Source organism: Morone saxatilis, unplaced genomic scaffold (assembly GCF_004916995.1).
Source record: "Morone saxatilis isolate NCDOM2014 unplaced genomic scaffold, NCSU_SB_2.0 Contig1, whole genome shotgun sequence".
NCBI classification, from domain to species: Eukaryota; Metazoa; Chordata; class Actinopteri; family Moronidae; genus Morone; species Morone saxatilis.
In genome coordinates this window covers 19913998-19933213 of record NW_023339651.1, presented here as the reverse complement: position 1 = coordinate 19933213, position 19216 = coordinate 19913998, and the positions used below count along the sequence as shown (strand labels likewise).

The window sequence follows — 19216 nt, the reverse complement described above, 5'->3', positions numbered from 1 at the left end:
AGGCTAAAACTAACCATTAAAAGTATCTAAACAAGGTCTAACATTACAGTCACTTTACCTGCATTGGTATGGTGGAGAAGATATATAGATATATATTAAGGGTCTCTGTAGCCATTTCCAGCAAAATATATCAGCAAGTGGTGGTCCTGTTTCCATTTTCATATTAAGGTGCCATGTTACATCAATACTTTTAAGACATAAGTATCATAACTATAAGTGAATGGGACCATGATGATGCCTTAAAAATCCAACATTTTACAGTGTGTTACTGAATTGCAGTTTTGGGGAAATCTGCCGTGTTGCTCTACCAAACAAAGGGACATTACTGTACTGTACAAAACAAGAGATGGCCTCTCTCTTCCAATACAAAGTGAGCTGAAGTTGTTGGGTTGTTGGCAAAGGCAGATGGTAAAGTGATTAAAAGGTCATGGTCATGTTGTAATCTGTAATCAGACCATACCATAATAGACCTGGTACAGTAAATGAGAGACTGTCCATACTAGTAAAACAGAACAGGTTTTTTTAATTATTATTAAAATGGCACAAAAGGAAACTATGTTTATTGCTGGGATTGGTGTTTATGTTTAAGTTATGGGTTTGAAGCTGCACTAATCAACATTTCCATATTCCATATTATTGAGTATGTGAAAGGGGCTAGTCGTAGTGTCAACCCAATAAAGAATTATCTCCCGACTCTGCACCTCTGCTCAGAGGATTTTAGCACTTTTAAGCTCACAGCTCACAGGTCCAATTTATTGGCTATTATTTGGTTCACTTTTATTACCGTCAACAACCACGTTTCCAGCCGGAGCAGCTTTGTTCTAAAATCTCTTGTGAACCTACTGTACACTATTATGTAGTTGACAAGTTTATCAAACATGTGGTCTCAATTTTGAGAGGCACCACTACTCTAACACATCCAGAATAGGTTTATCAGTAATCTCAATCATGGTGTCACAATGAATTTGTCATTGATATATTTTTTTTACAGTGGCCTATGTGCTTGTCTTTCTTATCTACCTGGCCAGGCTTGAGGTGTCAAACTTATAGTTGTACTCTTTGACTCCACACAGCAGCAATCCAGCTGCAGAGGAAAAAGTTTGATATTGTTTTAGTGAAAGGCCAGCAGGAGGCCAGTCTGGAGAGAGGGAAGGAAACGAGGGCACATGTGCGTGTATTCATACATGCATGTGAATGTCTTTTAGATGGCAAATCTCTTTGACAGAGTGTTGGTGTGTGTGCCTTTGAGTGTGTGTGTGTGTGTGTGTGTGTGTGTGTGTCAGAAGTGGATGGAGGAGAGAGGGGAGAGTACAGTGCAGACTCCAGAAGTGAACAAAAGTGAGAGCCAGCCAGAAATATCAGGCTTTCTGTATGTGCATGTGTGAATATCTGGATGTGTGTGTGAGTGTAGTTCCAGGTTGGGTCGTTGCAGCAGCACATTCATACACAGCAGGCAGGGATGAGGGAGAGAGAGGAGCTGAGGAGAGCCATAGAGCAGAGTGACCGACTGCTCTCCAAGGTCCGCGAGCTAGAGGAGCAGAACACCCAGCTTAACAAGGAAAAGAATGAGGTGGTCACTAAATACCGAGCTGTAAGTCTGCCGCATCTCTCTCTTTGCTTCTCCTTCTCATTTCTCATTTTTTCCCTTTAAAAAAAAGCCATTCCTCTTTTGTTTCACTAACTTGATACTTTAGAACTCACATGATTTGTGATTCAGTATGAATTTCTGCTCGATAAGGGATTCTGAACGTGGTCATTATACCAACCCCGGTTGGATGAAATTAAGTGGATAATGATACCCTAGCAGAGGGAGAAAGAGAGATGCAGCCACCATGGCAGTCACTGTGTTCAAGCTTGTTTTAATGCTGCCTTTCTCTCTGTGGGTTTTTACTGCTGTGTTGACCATTTTCCAGCTGATCGTTTTATTGTGAGAGCAAGTACAGAGTGTGTTTTTTACTGAGACTGCTGTCATAGTGCAGTGAGGCACCATGCTGTTTCCTGGCCTGAGGCACACTGTATGACTGATTGGTTTACTGCAAGGAGGACTGTTTGAGTGGCACGTCCCCCATTGCTTAGGAGGAGGTGTTACCACAAGTTTTATTGTGAGAACTACAAACCCGTATTATTGTTTAGAAGCATTCAGTCCATAAATACAGCATGTTTCATTTTCACTGCAGAAAAGATCAAAGTTTTTTTCTGCCATGGATTTTTGAGGAGAATTGCAAAACAATACTGTTTATCCATTCGAATGAGAACTTAAAGCTGCACTAAATTATATTTTTATATGAACAATAGACCAATTGACTATTTGTAATGTGAAAAGAGGGCGCTCATAGTGGCAAAACCACAAAGAAACAATCACCCAACTCTGCAGTTTCTTTCCACTCTACATAGCTTTTATTATTTTGATTTTCTGGACTGTTTTGGTTCAGTCTTCTCTCATCAACCTGCTTCCAGCCCAAGCACGCAACTGTTCTGTGATAAAGTTTTGATAAACCCACAATGCACTAACTGACCTCTGCCAAATGGCAACAGTAATATTGGACTTTGTGATTGTGTCCAGTTTTTGAAGATTTACTTTGCTGGAACAAATAAAGGATGAGTGCCACAGACAGGTTAGAAAACTCAGAAAGTATTGAGACTTAATACGAGCTTTGTTGGCTTTTCTGTTTTAATGGGAGTTCTTGACAAAAAAATTTATAAGAATATGTGTAAAATAATCTAAGCTCAAAGGTCCACTAACTAACTTTTGAACCATTAAACCGCAACTCATGGTCTTCATAGACATGGCCCACGTCCCATCACATGACCTAAATTTCCAAGAGATAGCTCTGCAAGCTAGTAAAAAGACCTTTTGAGTTTAAAATTATCTTGTTACGTGTGGGTCAATAATGAAATTACATGCCTAAAGAAGAATATAGAATATCGACAGCCTTACCTTTTAAATCGATCTATTGGAATGAATGGAATATAATATTAATAGATATGTTTTCATTATTTTATAATCACCTGGGGGAAAAAATGGGTTCTGTTACTTTAGAATGAGTCGTTTTTATGTGCAGTCCACAATGTTTCTACAGTAGCCCAGAAAGGACGAACCAAACACTGGTTCTAGATAGAGCTTTTCATGTTTTCTCAAGTTTCTCCACACACTTTATAGCCTAACAACCTATTTTTGTCTGTTCTCATAACAGAGAACAGCATCCAAACCTTTGGTAAATGAAGCCACACAAATGTGCCAAATGGTTTGTTACAAAGAACCATCTGGGAAGTCTGTATTGGAAACTGGAAAAGTACTCAGCAGGTGATTGGATGAACCATCTGTCTATCACAGGCAAACTTCAACCAATCAGATCAACCAGCCGTATAATGACTCGCAATCATTTTGTTTGAGTGGTTGTCTCATTTTCCAAAAAATCAGTGGATGTCCCATTTCGAGCGAGTCTCTCTTCGGAGGCAGAGGATTTAGTCTGAGAGTGGCACTGCTGTTGCCAGTGTTTGTGAGAATTGCTCCAAGGTTGCCTGTGGGATTTGGTCATTACTGGTGCTGAGTGCCTTAGCAGACTCTTCAGAAGGCTTCAATGGAACACATCATAAACTGCCTCTAGGAGTTGGACTGCAGCTCTCGTCACTCTGTATTTTACTGCCATCTGGATATGACAAATTCATGTGTCACTGTTGATCTTTGTCTGCATGTGCCTTTGAATACGTTGGCCTTGAATATGTCTGTACTGTCAGTTAAACATAGAGTGGTAGTAAATTAAGGGATTTCTGTACAATGACTTATAGTTTATGATCATGAACCAAACAGCCACTCTCAGGGAATCCTGATTGTGTGCTTTTTCCTCACTGATAAAGCAGTCAGTCTAAAAAATGGGTTGAAGTGTGTTTAAGATTTCTACAACTCTGTTTTTCCTCTAGATCCCACATTTTTCCAGATAATTCTTTTATTAAGTCTTTTCAGTGGAGGTAAAGTGTTAACACTATAATTCCTCACTCCTTTACTTTTTTATTACCCTTTTACAGAAACAAAAAAAAACTTTTTATCGAAATTACCAAGTGTGCTCTGGCTCCAACTGTTTCTTTTCTTCACTGCTTAGATTAGCCAACCATAAATAATGAAGTTAATATGTGGAGGAGACAGATCAGCCAGCATAATTCATACCTTGGAGCCCTTCTGATTTGACTGCAGTGAGAAATGTGACCCCTTGTCAGAGCTATTTAGTGCTGCTGCTGCCTGTAGGAAACCTTCCAGTTTTCCAGGGGAAGTTTGTCCCGTTCCTCATTATCCCGTCGCTTGCTGAGGCTGGAGGGATACCTCACACGTCTGTCAACAGGGGTACAATGAATTCCTGCCTCTTAATCAACCTTAATGCACTGCTGCCCTGTTAGGTCAACACTGTCCTGACAGAGCCACATTCTTGTGATTTAAAATTTTTAAACGTTGAATGAAAAGTAACTGATTTCTATCAAACTTTCAGCTCTAAAAAAAAGGAAAGAAACAGCTATTATATTATGCTATAATGATATAATCCAGGCTGTGAAAACAATCCTTTTTATTTGTACGGAACACCTGATGCTATAGGTTTGTAGCTCTCTGGTTCACTGGAAACATCCTATGGGGATTGGTGATTGGATGTCTATCACAGCCAAACATAGTCAAGCTGTTACAGAAACCAGTCAGGAGAAGAGCAAAAACATATTTTCCATCAAGAAAAACCTTCAGTGCTGTTCTTTGCTCTTCTTCCAATGTAGAAATACTCTCCAGTTCTCATATAACTAATGCTAGCAGACTCTACACTAGCCTCTTTAGCAGGTGGTATCGTTGTTTTTAAGCAAGCAGTCACTTCTCTCACACATCACCACACGGCCCTAATGTTAAACCATGCAATAGCTGCCAGTAGACTCTGATTGGTCCGAAACCACTGTCGTATGATCTTGTGACTTTGTGAGTCCAGCTGCTTAGCAAGGTTAGCACAGCAGTGTCTTTAGCTAAATGTAATGCTAGCAAGACTGATGATTAGCAGTTATGTTTACCATGATCACCATCTTAGTTTAGTGTGTTAACTAACATTTGCTAGCACTAAAAACAAAGTACAACTGAGGTTGATAGGCATGTCATTAGTTTTGCAAGTATTTGGCCATAAACCAAAATAATTGGACAAAATAAAATTCTGACATAATGATGATGCTAAGGAAAAGTTAGCTTTTATGAAGTTACTACAAATGAGGAGGACAAGAATGTCTGTGTCGAATGTCATGGCAATCCATCCAATAGTTGTTGAGACATTTCACTGAAAACCAAAAGAGAGTTTACACTAGAAGAAAATTCATGAACCCAATGTGCCAATCAATCCAGTAGATCCAGCTTAGATATTTCACTGGATAAATCAAAGGATGACCTGCGGGGACACTACAGTAGTTTATCTTCTAGGCACCATGGATATCATGGCAATCCACTATATAGTTATTAAGACGTTTCACTAAAACCACAAATGTCAGCCTTATGGTGGTGCTACAGGGTTAGTAAGGGGCTCACCAAAGTCAGGAGAATGTATTCTCTGGGGACCAAAAATGTCTGTACAAAATTCAATCGTCATGTCATAATTTTTTTGATATTTTAGTCTGGACCAATGTGGTTGCCATCCCTAGCCATTAAAGAGTGCCACCAAGGGAAAACTCAGAAAAACCACAGGAAAGAGACGTGACAGTACCACCCATTCTTTGTGATGACCTACTCATATTAAGAAGTGCAGCAAAAAAACAACAATAAAACTAAATGAGGAGTTTGAGGATTACCATTGCAAGAAAAAGGGGAAAAGAAAAGATTTTTCTTTGCTTCTACTGTTGTTTCAACCATTTTTGGTACAAATGGATATAAACAGAGAAAAGTCCACTGTTTACCCCTCAATTACTGCTAATGGGAAATAAATGTGGAGCGTTCCTGCAGAGCTATCCAGATGCCCCAGTTCTGCATGTGGAAAAACTTTCAATCTGGACTGGCTCTGAAGTTTCTGGGGCCCAAGGCAAACTCTGGGACAAAAGACTGGCAGGGAGAGATGAATGACGGTAGGGAGGGGTGGAGAAAGCAGGGTGAGGAGAGGCTAGGGAATGGAAGACTGATTTGATGTTCAAGGGCAAGGGGAAGGAAGCAATTGAATGTATGAACAAATTGGTCAGGAGAGATAAACTTTGAGGTGAGCTTTGGGTGAAAGTCTAGGCAGAGCAGTTATGTAGACACTGTCAGATTGAATGCATGAGAAATAGGAAGCTAAATTCTGCAAATGTTTTATACTCTGTTCTCTGCTCTGCTTTGAGCTTGGGATTTTTCTCATTCAGTCATTAAAACAGGATCTTTCTTGGTCAGATGGTATGTTGTTGTGTTTCTTGTTTGTATGTTTTTGTCAATACTAGCAGCATTACTGTAGGGGATGGCAATGTTGGTTGTTCAGTCGCTCCAAGAATTTAATCCAGACTAAAATATCTCAACGGCTATTGGATTGAGTGCACTATAATTTTGTACCGATGTTTATCATCACCAATGAGTTTGGAGATCACAACTTTTTTTCTAGAGCCTCCATGAGGTTAACATTTTTGCAACTTTTGGATAACTTGGAAACTTTCATAGCTCACGGACAATGAATGCACATAACTTTGATAGCCCCACTGAAGCTGAAGATATACCTGCTTTTTACTACCCATTTGCATGATGACTGCCTTGCATATTTTGTGTCCGTTTGGAGCTTTGGTTGTACACGTCCTCAGAAATTATTGCAACACGTTCATCTCCCTTCAAAAATTTTCAATACTTTGGTTTATGACCACATACCTGCAAAACAAATTAGTGTCAGAATAAAAGAATATTTTCTGCTGTTGCTTTTTGAGTTTGGCATGTACCAGGTCTGCACAGCTAAGACGTTTTTGAGTGAAGGAGGACTTTAATGTAGCTAGCAACTTTATATTCTCAAAGGACAATGAACCATGGATTGTTGCATATTCTACTTACATGTTCTGCTTTCTTATTGCCTAAACCATGCATGATGGCTAATACTTATAAATCTAAAATTTTTAATTTAACAGCTATATAGGCAATTACACTTGAACTAGTGACATTCCCATCAGTCTCATCTGTACTTGCAAGCTAACCCTTACCTTAACACTCACAAAGACATGCTAAACATCAGCATGTTAACACTGTCACTGTGAGCATATTGTTCCTAAGTACGGCCTCACAGTGTCACTACTATGGCTGTAGAACCTTAGTCTTTTTTACAAGAGTCCATGGTAAATATCTTGGATCAAAAGCATCCGGCAGCTGAACCCGCAACCTCCTCTTCCCTCCAGTGTTATCACTCATCTTGCCTTAAAGCTGAAAAAGCAGCTGGCAATTAAATGCCAGGTTTTTACCTCATGGAGGTACTATTATGAATTCTGACTCTCAGAATATGGGTTGCATTTAGCACGGAGCAGCCAAACATACTAGTCAGAGATCATCTGTGTAACCGGAGGGCTTTCCTGTAATGCTTTCATCTACAGTAACCATGTCCTTACATTACCTTCTACCTCTGTAATCAGTATCCACTTCAATTGAGATCTCTTGATGAATTGATGAATAAGAACAGCATTGTAAACAGGAAATTGGCCTGCCTTTATAGTGTTTCTTGGTTCAAGCCTTAGAGTTGGTATGATGAAAATCTAGTGTGCATTTGGATTTGTTGCGTATCTGATTCACTGGCAGCCTTCTTGTCAGATATGATATGAGTGTTGGTGTTGGACATGAGCGGTGTGTGGAGAGGCTGCTCAGTGTCTCTGGCTTGTCCAGCTCAAGTGGGAGTTACATGAACAGATCTCTCTGTGCTCCCTCTCCACACAAGAACCCAGACCACATTGTCAAAATAAAACAATCTGAATTCTCAGAAATCCTGTGTTTTCATGTTTTTTTTGGTGACTGGATGTCTTCCACGGCTCAGTGGCATTGGCAGAGTGCTTATCCTTGCTCATATAACTGTGTCCAATTTTGGGTACTTTTAAATTCAGTGCTATTCTAGCTTTATGCAATTTAGAAAAGGTCATATATGGTAGCTTTTCCACAACCTTTGGTTTAGAATGAGAATCACTAAATGCTGTACAATGAATATGCTGGTATTTGTCTTGGTGGTATGAGTAATTTGTGTACAAAACTCCTATACTAATATTTTAGTGTAGGTTTCTGTTTTTCACATCATTGCTGTTGCATGTTGATTGCCCATTTTACCACAGATGGCCTCTCTGTCTGCAGTTTCTGATACAATGGATGGCTACCACATGTTTTCAAATCTGCACATTCTGTACATGTTAACACAATAAAGATAAGGTGCATATATCACAAAGGTGGGTAAGTACACATCTTTATGTCTCCTTGCCCTGTAAAGTACAAATGTATGGCTCTCTGTAGACCCATTCATCTGAACATAAGTAACATTTTTCACATCCAGTAGCTGTACATTTGGTTTTCTTCCTATACAGTTAATCTTTATGGTTATATATTGCATATGTATCTCTTGTGGTACATAGTTCACATTTTTTAGCAACGCTCAATCTCTCCAAACAATAATGATAGAGTTGGACAAAAAAACATTTAACTTAAGGTCCACTTATTAGAAGCTTACTCTGGAGCTTTCATTTGTATTCCATTGTCTTCATTAGTAGATGAAGTTTGCTGTCATATCATTGAACTTTAGATGTCTGACTCTCCATTATTCAAAGCATGCAACAAAATCTTTACTACTACTCAGTTCTGTTCTTCTTTTCCCCAAATATGCTTTGAATAATAAAGAGTTAGGCATCTACAGTTCCATGATATCTGAGCAAACTCTATCTGCTGTTGAAGACCATGATGTGATATGGTCAAAAGACCCGGAAAACGGTTGGTGGAAATGGTTTCCAAGTTTTCAAGGTTAAGAACGAAGTGTCCTAATCAAATAGTACATTTTTCACTCTTCAGTTTAAATTGTTCTTCTCAATGTGTTCTAGTATTGAGTTAATTATGTATGTATACATACTTCTATATGGTTAGGATATGTTTATACATATATATTTTGTTCATACTATTTTCTACTGCAATGGCCAAATTTCCCATGGGATTATTAAATCCACCCTACCTTAATCATCACCCCATCTTGCGACCCTGCTTGATGTTAACTTTAGATATGGAAATGCTTAGTCTAGTCTTTGTGGGTCTCGGTGGCTTCATTCAAGAAAATCATCCACCCTACAATCTAAAGCACAATATCCCTCGTTGTTCTTGCTAAGATGAATGCCGTGGCATTGTGGGGGGACTGTGTGGGCGTGGGGCGCACAAGACATTTATGTCAATTATAACGTAGACTGAGAGGAGGAAAGGCACTTTTCACTCTGGAATACTGCCCTTGTTTTCTTGTCTTTCTGTGGTGTGGCTTTGATGGTACAGCTGAGGGCTGTGTTTCTGTGGCAGGACGGTACAACGTTAAAGGCTTTTCTCCTGACCTGACATCCTACACCGACCGCCATCCCTGTGGGACACCTTCGGATCCCCTGAAAGTGGGGAGAGCCACCTGTTTCTGGGGGAGGACTACAGCGAGGAAAGAGAAGGTCTAAGACAAGAGTGGACTGAGCTTTAGCTACCTGCATAGGGTTACTACATAGGGTTACTAGCAGCAGTAGCAGGCTGTGGGCAGGCTGGAAGTACGCACACAGGAATGTTTGGATTTTACTAGCATATACCAGCACACTCTTAAATGAAACGTAGAAGAATAGTTGAATGAGAGGAGAGAGAGCAAGAGAGAGAAGAGAAAAAAAACCAAAGGCTCGGGTAGAGGATTAAAAAAAAAGGCTGACAGATTAAGTCTTGTGTGAGGAAGAAAAGGAAAGGTGAGCAGAGCTGCTAATGTGTGAGAGAGGATCTGCTGGGAGAGTACACACTGGCGCTCCATCAGTGAGTGAATTAGCACTGTTCCTCCCAGTGAAACCCACCTGGAACAACCAGAACAGCTGTACGCCAAGCAAGGAAAGAGACAGAGAAGTGAATAACTGACTTTGCAGTAGCGCAGGAACACTGTCGGGACAGGAAAGCAAGTACACTGCCAAACAGGTGAAGTCTGCAAAGCAAGGGACTGCACAGACTGGAGGAAATATCAAGATGATGTCTGTGAGGTGCAGTCGGCGTTGCCACTCCCTCTCTGATGACTCTGAGGAAGCCAATGGAAACCATGCAGATCCTGGACCAGAACCAGAACCTGAAGAGCTGGATTGGGATAGCTATAGCACCACACTGGAGCACAGAATAGCAGCTGTGGGTAACTCTTGCTAGTTTGTAAATACAGTATGTGTAGCTGATTGTGGAGCCTACTTGCTGTATGGTAAAACTAACTTTACTGATAGAACTTAATAAATAACCTTAATTGGCCCTTTTAAAAGGTTCAGTGTGTAACATTCAGGATTATCAATTGGCAGACAAGGAATATAATATTGATAGGTATGTTTTAATCAGTGTATAATCACCTACAAAATGAAAATCATTGTATTTTTGTTAACATAAAATTAGTCATTTTGATCTACAGAGGGAGCGAGTCCTCTTCTACAGAGTCAGCCATGTTCTACAGTTTCTACAGTAGCCCAGAAGGGACAAACACTGTTTCTAGATAGGGCCTTTTTCACATTGAGTTGAGTCAAGAGGTTTCAGTTGGTTGCAATCTGCAACTTAAACCCTACACAGTGGTCCTTTTATATTATTACTGATGGCTCCAAACCATTTAGTGGTTGTGGTAATCAATGCCAGTGAGGAAGCCTCGAAACATCTAAATAGAATTTAGCCATCATTATGTTTGTGGTGTTGTGATGTTGCTGCAGATATCAATGTACCAATATAACTCTTCATTCTTTGTCATATCAATAATCACTTCAAGATTGATTGATTCTTTCTGTAGTTTAGTTTAAGTGTCTGAACTATGTGCAGTGCTTTTTGCTAAAACTTCCACAATGCAATGATTTACCTATGATACATGTGACACTTACTACACTTGTAAGCGATAGTGCAAAATGATGATGTTTGAGTGTCAGACATGTCAAGTTACTGCTTGCTATGCAGTAAATTATGGATTTTCCTAGGTAAGCAATAGTGAATGAGGGTGACTTTAGACACACTCAAGACTGCACTGCCCTTGGGAAGTAACCTGTGTGTGTGTGTGACTTGTATGAACATATGTTTAGACACATGTGTGCGTCCATCACATGGTGAGCTGTGACTGATCTCGTCTTTTTGTCATACCTGCTGACACCTGTTCACTTATCACTCTGTGAAAGTGTTGAAAGTGCAAATAACCTACCACCAGGGCGAGAGTGATGTGAGGAGCTTTCAGAGGAGGCAGGGAGAGAACTCAAACCAAGTACTTTTATGGAAATAAATGCAGATGGAAATGTGGTTCCCTGATCATTTCACAAATGCCCAGATATTTGGGTATGCTATTAGCTCGTTCCAAATGCCTTGCCCATGATGACTGGTCCATTAGAAAGTAACAGTAACCAGAGCAGCCTCTCACAATCAGGTCTTTTCACTCCTGTTATGGATGGCTGTTGATCTGGCGTTTGGTAGAACTTGCTTATCAGTTCAGCACTGTACGTCACTTGTTGCTTTTTGAGCTGTATTATATTAAGGCAACTGCAAATTAACAAAGAAGTTTCTTCTGACTTGAGGGAGGATAAGTTTCATCTTGTGGCACAACCTGCGGTAAGATCCTCTTTGTATGAACTAATTGTCTGTCTTTGCTTCATCCACTTTTATTCAGCTAATCCCTTCATATTAAGGCTTTATCCCTCAGCCTTTTACTAAATCTCTCCATTTTCTCTACCTCATTTGACCTCACTCTTTTTCTCTCCTCTCTAATTCTGTTAACTAGTTCATCTCCCCACCAAAACTACAGTCTATTTATCTAACAGTTTCTAGAGTCATGTTAAGATAAAATGGAACCATCATAATATTTCTGCTGCAGCATATTATGTTAATTCACAAAGAAAATAAACAAAGAGTAATTTGATTAAATGCAACATTAACATTACGTTGCTTTAAAAAAGTATACAAGAAAAAGAGATAAATAAATGACTCATGCATTTTTAAATAGTAAAATCATAAAGCTGCTGATTGATTAAAAAATTGTAAAAATGTATTGTAATTTGCTATGATGAATCACAATTAATCACTTTTTTCTAATTTAGAATTAAGCTTGTAATAATGAATATATAAATGGAAAATCACAGGATTAAGCTGTAGAAGGCAAATATTCTAAAAATAACTTTTTGTCATATTTGCTGAAACTACTATACAGATAATCTGTGAAAAAAGCAGGTTTCTATTGCTCACCCTAGAGCTCCTAATGGCAATTGCAAGAATCCATCGCATCTCAACAAAAACAATCAGAGCCGAGAAAGGTAGTTGATTTCATTCCCAGGTCCCAGAGCAATCTGATTTTTTTCACAGATTCACAGACTGTACTTGTTAAATATGACAAAAGGTTATTTTAGAAAAGTTAGCCAGTGCAGCTTCAATGTAGAATCAAGCCCAAGTAGTTTTCATTGCTCACAGAAATCCAGTGGTCTCCTGTAAGAGCGACCTCCTTTCGCTTGCTCAAGCATGTTCATCCTCCGTGCCCTCTTGCTCCCTAATATAAGGTGTGTATTCTTGACACAATGGTTCCTCTCTAGGGTAGACTATAAGAGGTGTTTCCTGACGCAATTCAAAGGATTCTTCCCAGTCCATTGTTTTCTACTGTGTTAATTGGGCAGCAGTTTTTAATCAAACAAATTAGTCAAAGTTAGTAACCTTCTCACTAAGAGGTTTCGTTATTCACCCTCAAGTGCAATGTAGATTGCAGAGGCCCTTGGATATGTCAAAGATTTTTTGCTTAATAAATTCATCTTTACAGACTGTTAAGATTACTTTTGTTTTTCCAAAGATCCATCTGACAACTTTTTAAAGTAAAGCGTTCTACCTAAAACCTGGTCCTTGTCCTTCAGTCTTTATCTAGGATGGTTTGGTTTGGCACCAAACGTTGTCACAGATCATAGATCAGCCACCACAGGTAGGAGTAAAAACCAGCTGCATTAATTGTGTTAACTGTTTTTATGCATTACATTTTTCATATTAATTGCAAAACACATTCATTTTGACAGCACTAATAAATAATACAAAAGGCTTGCAAACCTGGAAGTAGGTATAGTGGGTTCCACAGATCCAATACACAAAGCTGTGTAAAAAACAGCAGTAAGGAAAATGTATGATAATATGTCCAGCCATTCCAAACTCTATAAAATATAACCTTCAGTATGGTATGTGAAAATGAAATGTGAAATGTGTAACAAGTATGTGTAAGACAACACTGGCAGAACCCTCTGTGTTTGTTAACCTGCAGGAGCAGGAGTGTGCCCAGGTGTCCGAGCAGCACTGTGTCCAGCTGGAGAAGGCCCGGCGTGAGCTGGAGCGGCAGCTGTCAGGCCTGTCAGAGCGTCTGGAGGAGGAGGAGACCTGCTCAACCCAGCTGGCCCTCCACAGGGACAGGCTGGAGGCCGAGTGCAGCAGCCTCAGAAGAGACCTGGATGAACTGGAAAACGCCCTGGCTGTGGCGGAACGGGACAAACAGGTAGAACATTATGTTATCTTCGCCACAGGATAACCTCCTGGAGCATGCCCTTCATATAGAGAGAGGATGACTGATGACTGGCAGAGTTGTAAAATAAATTGAAGACCATGAATTAAAGCTGCAAGAAGATCTTGATATTAACGCTTTGTTTCAAAAAAGAGAGCTGTTGTTTCCTGTTGCCTCTACTTGCTCTGGGTGGTATTAAAGTGAAACTTGAAAGCACATGTACATGTATGCTTCTGTCCTTTAACTCTACTCTTATAAATCAAAACAAGTTGACACTTAATTTAGAATGTCGTTAGTTCACAATTAGATGACAAAAACTAGATATTACATTTTGTAGGAGGATTTTGTTATACCTTTGTACAGAGCCAAGCTTGCAGTCCCCAGATTCTGGTGTTTGTGCTCAGCTAAATTAGCTGGCTACAGGCCGTAGCTTCATATTTATTATACAGACAGTGATTTTAATCTTTTCATTTAACTAGGCAAGAAAGTCAATAAGTGTCTGTACCAAATTGTTGAACATTTTCTTTTCATTAGATTGTAGTTTTAAGTTGTTTAATGGATCAGAAGTCAAATCCCCCCAAAGCCCCATATGATTGTCTCATCTTGATTCTCTGAACAATGTTCTCTTACTGCCCTGCTGACCACAGTCCAGATAAGAGAAGATCTGAGCTGATGAAAAAGTTGAAATCAGCAGGTCCTAGGTGTCAAATAGACCATCGGCCCATATGAGCCATCAAAAAACAGTTTCTCATGTCTGGCTCTGTCAAATCCACACACCCTGCAGATGAAAATGTGAACCATGATGCTCAGATTAGAAATCCTGCACAACAAATGTGGTTCCCAGAAAAAATAGCTGAAGACAAATGTGCCCAAGGTGAAACTTTGGTTTCCCTATGGTAAATAAAACATGAAAAAGTGCCCTCTACTGTAGCCCAATGTGCAAAAAAACGTGATGAAGTGCCCTCAAGGGTGCTCTTAAAATGGAGAAAACACAATGCAGGGCCATATAGACTGCCCTGGAAAGGCCTCTACGTGCCTCTAAATGGTTGAATTGGTTAATTGTACCCTGCGTGTTTTTATTACAGAGTTGTAGTAGTTACACATAAAATCTGAGACACAGTTACCATTTACTGCCTTGGCGGGCAATCCATGCACAGACATCCTTCCAGTATACCTCTGTTAAACAAATCATTGTGATAGGAGAGGTGCATCACTTGCATTTTGTACTTTCTTGTACTGTAGTAATTCTTGATTGTTGGTGATGGTTGTGGAGCACTCTGCTGTTGGATGTCTGTCTGCTGTAAACTCTTTTGTTGGTCTCTGACAGTTGCCACAGACACTAATGGCCGCTGAATGGATAGAGGTCCATTTGACACACCAAGGACCTGCTGGCTATGAGTTTGTGTAACTACAGCCTTTGAACTCATCTGCGATCATTGAGACACAGTGATCTGTTTGGAAGTTTGACTCCACCTTAAGTTCCATGTCCTTTACTGATAATAAATGAAAGATTTATTACAGATTTTTAATTTTTCAGTGCTGAAAAACAATACTGCTAACATAAAAAAGCTGTCTATCTTGTCCATAACAGACAGTAGAATTTAATATATCAGTCAAAAATAAGGCTTTGTAGTTTAGATATACATACAGCATTATCTATCAGAGAGTATCCGTTAAGCAGTTTGAGCTGTTTCTGTGTCATAAACTTCAGGTCACAGTTAAAAGTCTTCCTGCTTCATTTGGAGTTATTCCGTGCCATGATGAAGTACTGTCTCTTCGGGGCAGACTCTGACAAGCAGAGGCTGGAGGCTGCTCTGACATCTCCATTACAGCCCCTCACCAAACCCCTTTATCTGTTTCACTGAGGTGTATTAAAGGATTACGATGCTATCTTTGTTCAGGAATGCCACAAGAATGTACTCACAGCACTGTACATGAAGATGGAAAAAAGAGTTTTCCGTGGTGCAGGGTGGTGTTGATTTAGCCTCTGCAGATTTACACAGATTAATTTGATTTGGGTCACAGTGTTAAGAACCTGATACTCAGGGTGTAGGAAGGTTTTCTCTGCTAATTGGTCTCCCACGTGGTAAAAGTACTGTAGAACTGTGAGAGGATGCCAATGCAACAAGACCAGACCTGTCTGATAGCATGGTTGACACAGGGCTTTGAACAAAAAATGACGCAACCATGTCCAATATTTGTGGTATGTTGTCATAACAGTCATTTTCACTGTGTTTGATCCAAAGCAGCGGAATTCCCTCATCTGTCCACTCTGAGATTTACTGTAAAACAGATATTTGCTGCCTTTTTGAAAAATAGGCATACAAATTGACACCACCATATATCATTCCCCGGGTCTGCTGGTACGCATTTGCAGTCCAATGCTCTAAGAGATTTTAAACTATCGCACTTGTCTCATTAGGTCCGCATGTCTTCAATGGGAGCCAGGGTTCCACATGCAAATAAAGCTTTGATGTCCTTAAGAGAGAAGCAAAATAATGACATCTGTTTCTGTCATGAAAGGAGATAATTGTTTTACGGTGTGGCTGCAGAGTCAAAGCCTGCAGATTGAAACCGCTGTATTCACAAGCCATCGTGGCTGCTCGCCCAAGAGGAAAACATTAATAACCACAGAAAGAAGTGTTTTAACAGAGGTAGATTAGAGGAACAAAATCTATATGTGGAAGGATATTACTTAGCATGATACTTTTTTAGTGATTGGTTTCAAAAATAGGCCTATGTGTTATCTAAAATGATATAAAGTCACAGTAATTCTACCTAACTAAGTGGATTTTTGTTTATGACCTTTCTCTCTCTTTCTAGTCATCAGACAGTGAGGTGAGGAGGCTGTCGGAACAGCTCTTTCAGAAGGACGGAGCGGTGCAGAAGCTCCAGAAGGAGAAGGAACATCTGGTGGAGCTCAGCCAGGTGAATGATTTTTAGGTTCAGGGTATGATACTGCTGAACAGTATGCAGTGATACTGTATTTAAGGGCCATCGAAGCAATTTAGCATTGCTCTTCTATAAAGTTTGGGGACATTAGTGAGACAGAGGAAAAAAGAGTGGTCGAAAATGATGCAACAGAGGCCGAGATATCCTGACTTTTAGTCTGTAGTATAAGTCACACCCCAGTTTGGAATACTGGCTTTTCCATTAAAGTCCGTAGCCTCTGAGCGAACGCTGAGATCATTATTTCTTGAGTTTGAGTTTTTGATTTCAGTGTGAACTGTATGATCTAAACAAGTACAAGTATCGGACGTCTGTATTGGCAGATAATCAATATTAAGTGACTCAGATCGGAACACCCCTACTATTTTTATATCAACTTCAATATATTTTGCACTTTTATCTGTTTTAAATTTAAGAATTTTGTTCTTTATTTATATATGAGATCACCGCTTATAATCATCTTATTTGTGGTTATCTCCTTTACTTAAATGTCAATCATTTTATATGAACTTATTTCTTTTATTTTGGACTTCCATCTGTTTATCTTTGTATTTGTATTATTATACAATTTTACTTAATGTGTGGAGTGCCCCTTTAGCACCAATCAGGTGAGAACAACAGAGGACTGCTCACTGGACATTTGACTAGCTTAGCAGCACTTTCAGTTGGACAGACATTTTCACTGATTTAGCACCCTGCAACATGCTAAGCTGATTGATCTGTCAAAATATTAACAAGCAATTGTTCAATTGAACTGCCCATTAAATCAGACGTACAATGAAGGAACCCTAAAGCTGCATAAACCAGCTTCTGGCCACCAGAGGGAAGAAGAACTCCACAGCTAGCTGGCAGACACACAGCCCTGACATGTTATCAGCTAATAATGTTGTTGTGTCTAGTGTTGCATGCTCTGCTTTTAACTAACACAAGAATCATCATCATCAGCCCTGTTTAGCCTCTCTTTGTCAGTTTTAGAATTGGTTTTACTGACAACCTTTAAACTACTTCAGCTCCCTGCTAGATTTATTCATTCTGCACCTCTATGAGCCAGATATAGATATAAATAAAGTTTATGCAAGTATTCATTATTATATCAGTAGTATTAGTATCAGTAGTAGTAGTAGTAAGTATAGAGAGCTGCCTCCTGCCTGCTGCGAAAAGAAGTGTCGCAACGAGAGCTTGAACCAGCATGAATGTCTAGTTACACCATAAAACAAATAAATTAGCTAAAAGAGGCAAGAAGCTCTGTGGAGAGTGTTTCTTTGTGACTGCTATTCTTCAGTTCAGGTGACTCAATCATTTGGTTTACGTGTTTACTAAAAAACTTGAACGGATACAGGTTGTCTTTGCCTATTGGACTAGCATCAGTATATTATTCTCTCTCTGTTTTTTTGAGGCTTGACCCGCATTTTATTTTTGTTAAATTCCCTGTCCAGTCGAGTAGCGTAATAGGGGCCTTCTTAATTTTTAAGGAGTATTAGAAAACAAAAACAAAAAAATAAAAATAAATACAAGTAGGCCTATATCTCAGCATTTCATTCATTTTTGTGAAGAAAACTAAACATATTTAAGATTATAAACAGGATAAGAACAGGGTGAGACTGAACACAAGTTATATCCACAGAGCCTTCACTCACTCCTGTTAAACAGCCTTGTTCTGCATTAGAACAGTTAAAAGAACCAAACAGCTTAAGAACAATGAGAAGAAAACACTGAGCCTGTCAGAAAATAGGCTTATGTTGTAATGTATGTTCATAATTATTTATTAAAATGTATAATATTGAGGTTAAAAATAAATATATATAATAGTATATATTATATATATATATTATAATAAAAATAAAACATAATACAGACAGAATTGTATAAAAATATCAGGAAAAAAATCATCTCTGATCAATATTAACAGGAAATAATCCGCTCAGTTATTGTGTTCACTGTTTTGGATTCATTGTACTGTCATTCCAGTGGTTCTCTGCTGTTATTGTTATTATTGAATATAATATGAAATATCCATAAAATAATGCCAGTCAGTTTGTCAATGATAGAAAGAGATTCCCAAAAAGAAAAAGGTTGGTAACCACTGACTTGTATGCATCAGTGCCACAAATATCATCTTTGATCCACACCTATGTGAGAGTTGTTCTTCTAACTGCATACATAATGAAATGTATTCATTTTTAGAAGAAACAGCAACATAAATGAGGTTAAAAAACTTGATTAGTTAGTTCAAATGCTATTCCTCACAAATGTATCCAGGTATAACCTAAACTGAAAATCCCTGCATGGATTCTTACTGGGAGTTTGAACTGTACCTCAATGAACAACCTGAGCAGCAGGTTTGGATCAATCTCACAATAAAGGATATCAGCAGTGATTTCTTTAAGGCACGGTAACTGGATCTGGGCTATTTAGGCTAGTCTGAGGAAGACAACAGTGGGTTTTAGACACAATGTGACTTTTTTCCAGACAACACGAGTTTAAACTTGTCTTGAACTCTGAGCTACTGGCACAGCAATGGCCACCGAGTGTTCCACCAACTTACAGACAGCAGAAACATTACTATCATGATATTTCTGGTAGTAGTTTACTAAGAAAGTGTTATAGGCAAG

The 19216-nt window shown here is 39.1% G+C and overlaps 1 protein-coding gene across 2 annotated transcripts in view; it reads left to right on the top strand.

Annotated features, from left to right (window-relative positions):
• Positions 1–1447: 1447 nt before the first annotated feature.
• Positions 1448–19216, top strand: part of LOC118331654 (putative uncharacterized protein MYH16) — a 65064-nt gene continuing 47295 nt past the window's right edge. Inside the window, exons 1-3 of one of the 2 annotated variants that reach the window (XM_035666730.1) lie at positions 1448–1591; positions 13422–13649; positions 16479–16583. In XM_035666730.1, the coding sequence (XP_035522623.1) occupies positions 1460–1591; positions 13422–13649; positions 16479–16583 (465 nt within the window). In that variant the 5' untranslated portion in view covers positions 1448–1459. Of the gene's footprint in view, positions 1592–9381; positions 10310–13421; positions 13650–16478; positions 16584–19216 lie in introns of those variants that run through there. The other variant, XM_035666723.1, reaches the window with a different exon arrangement.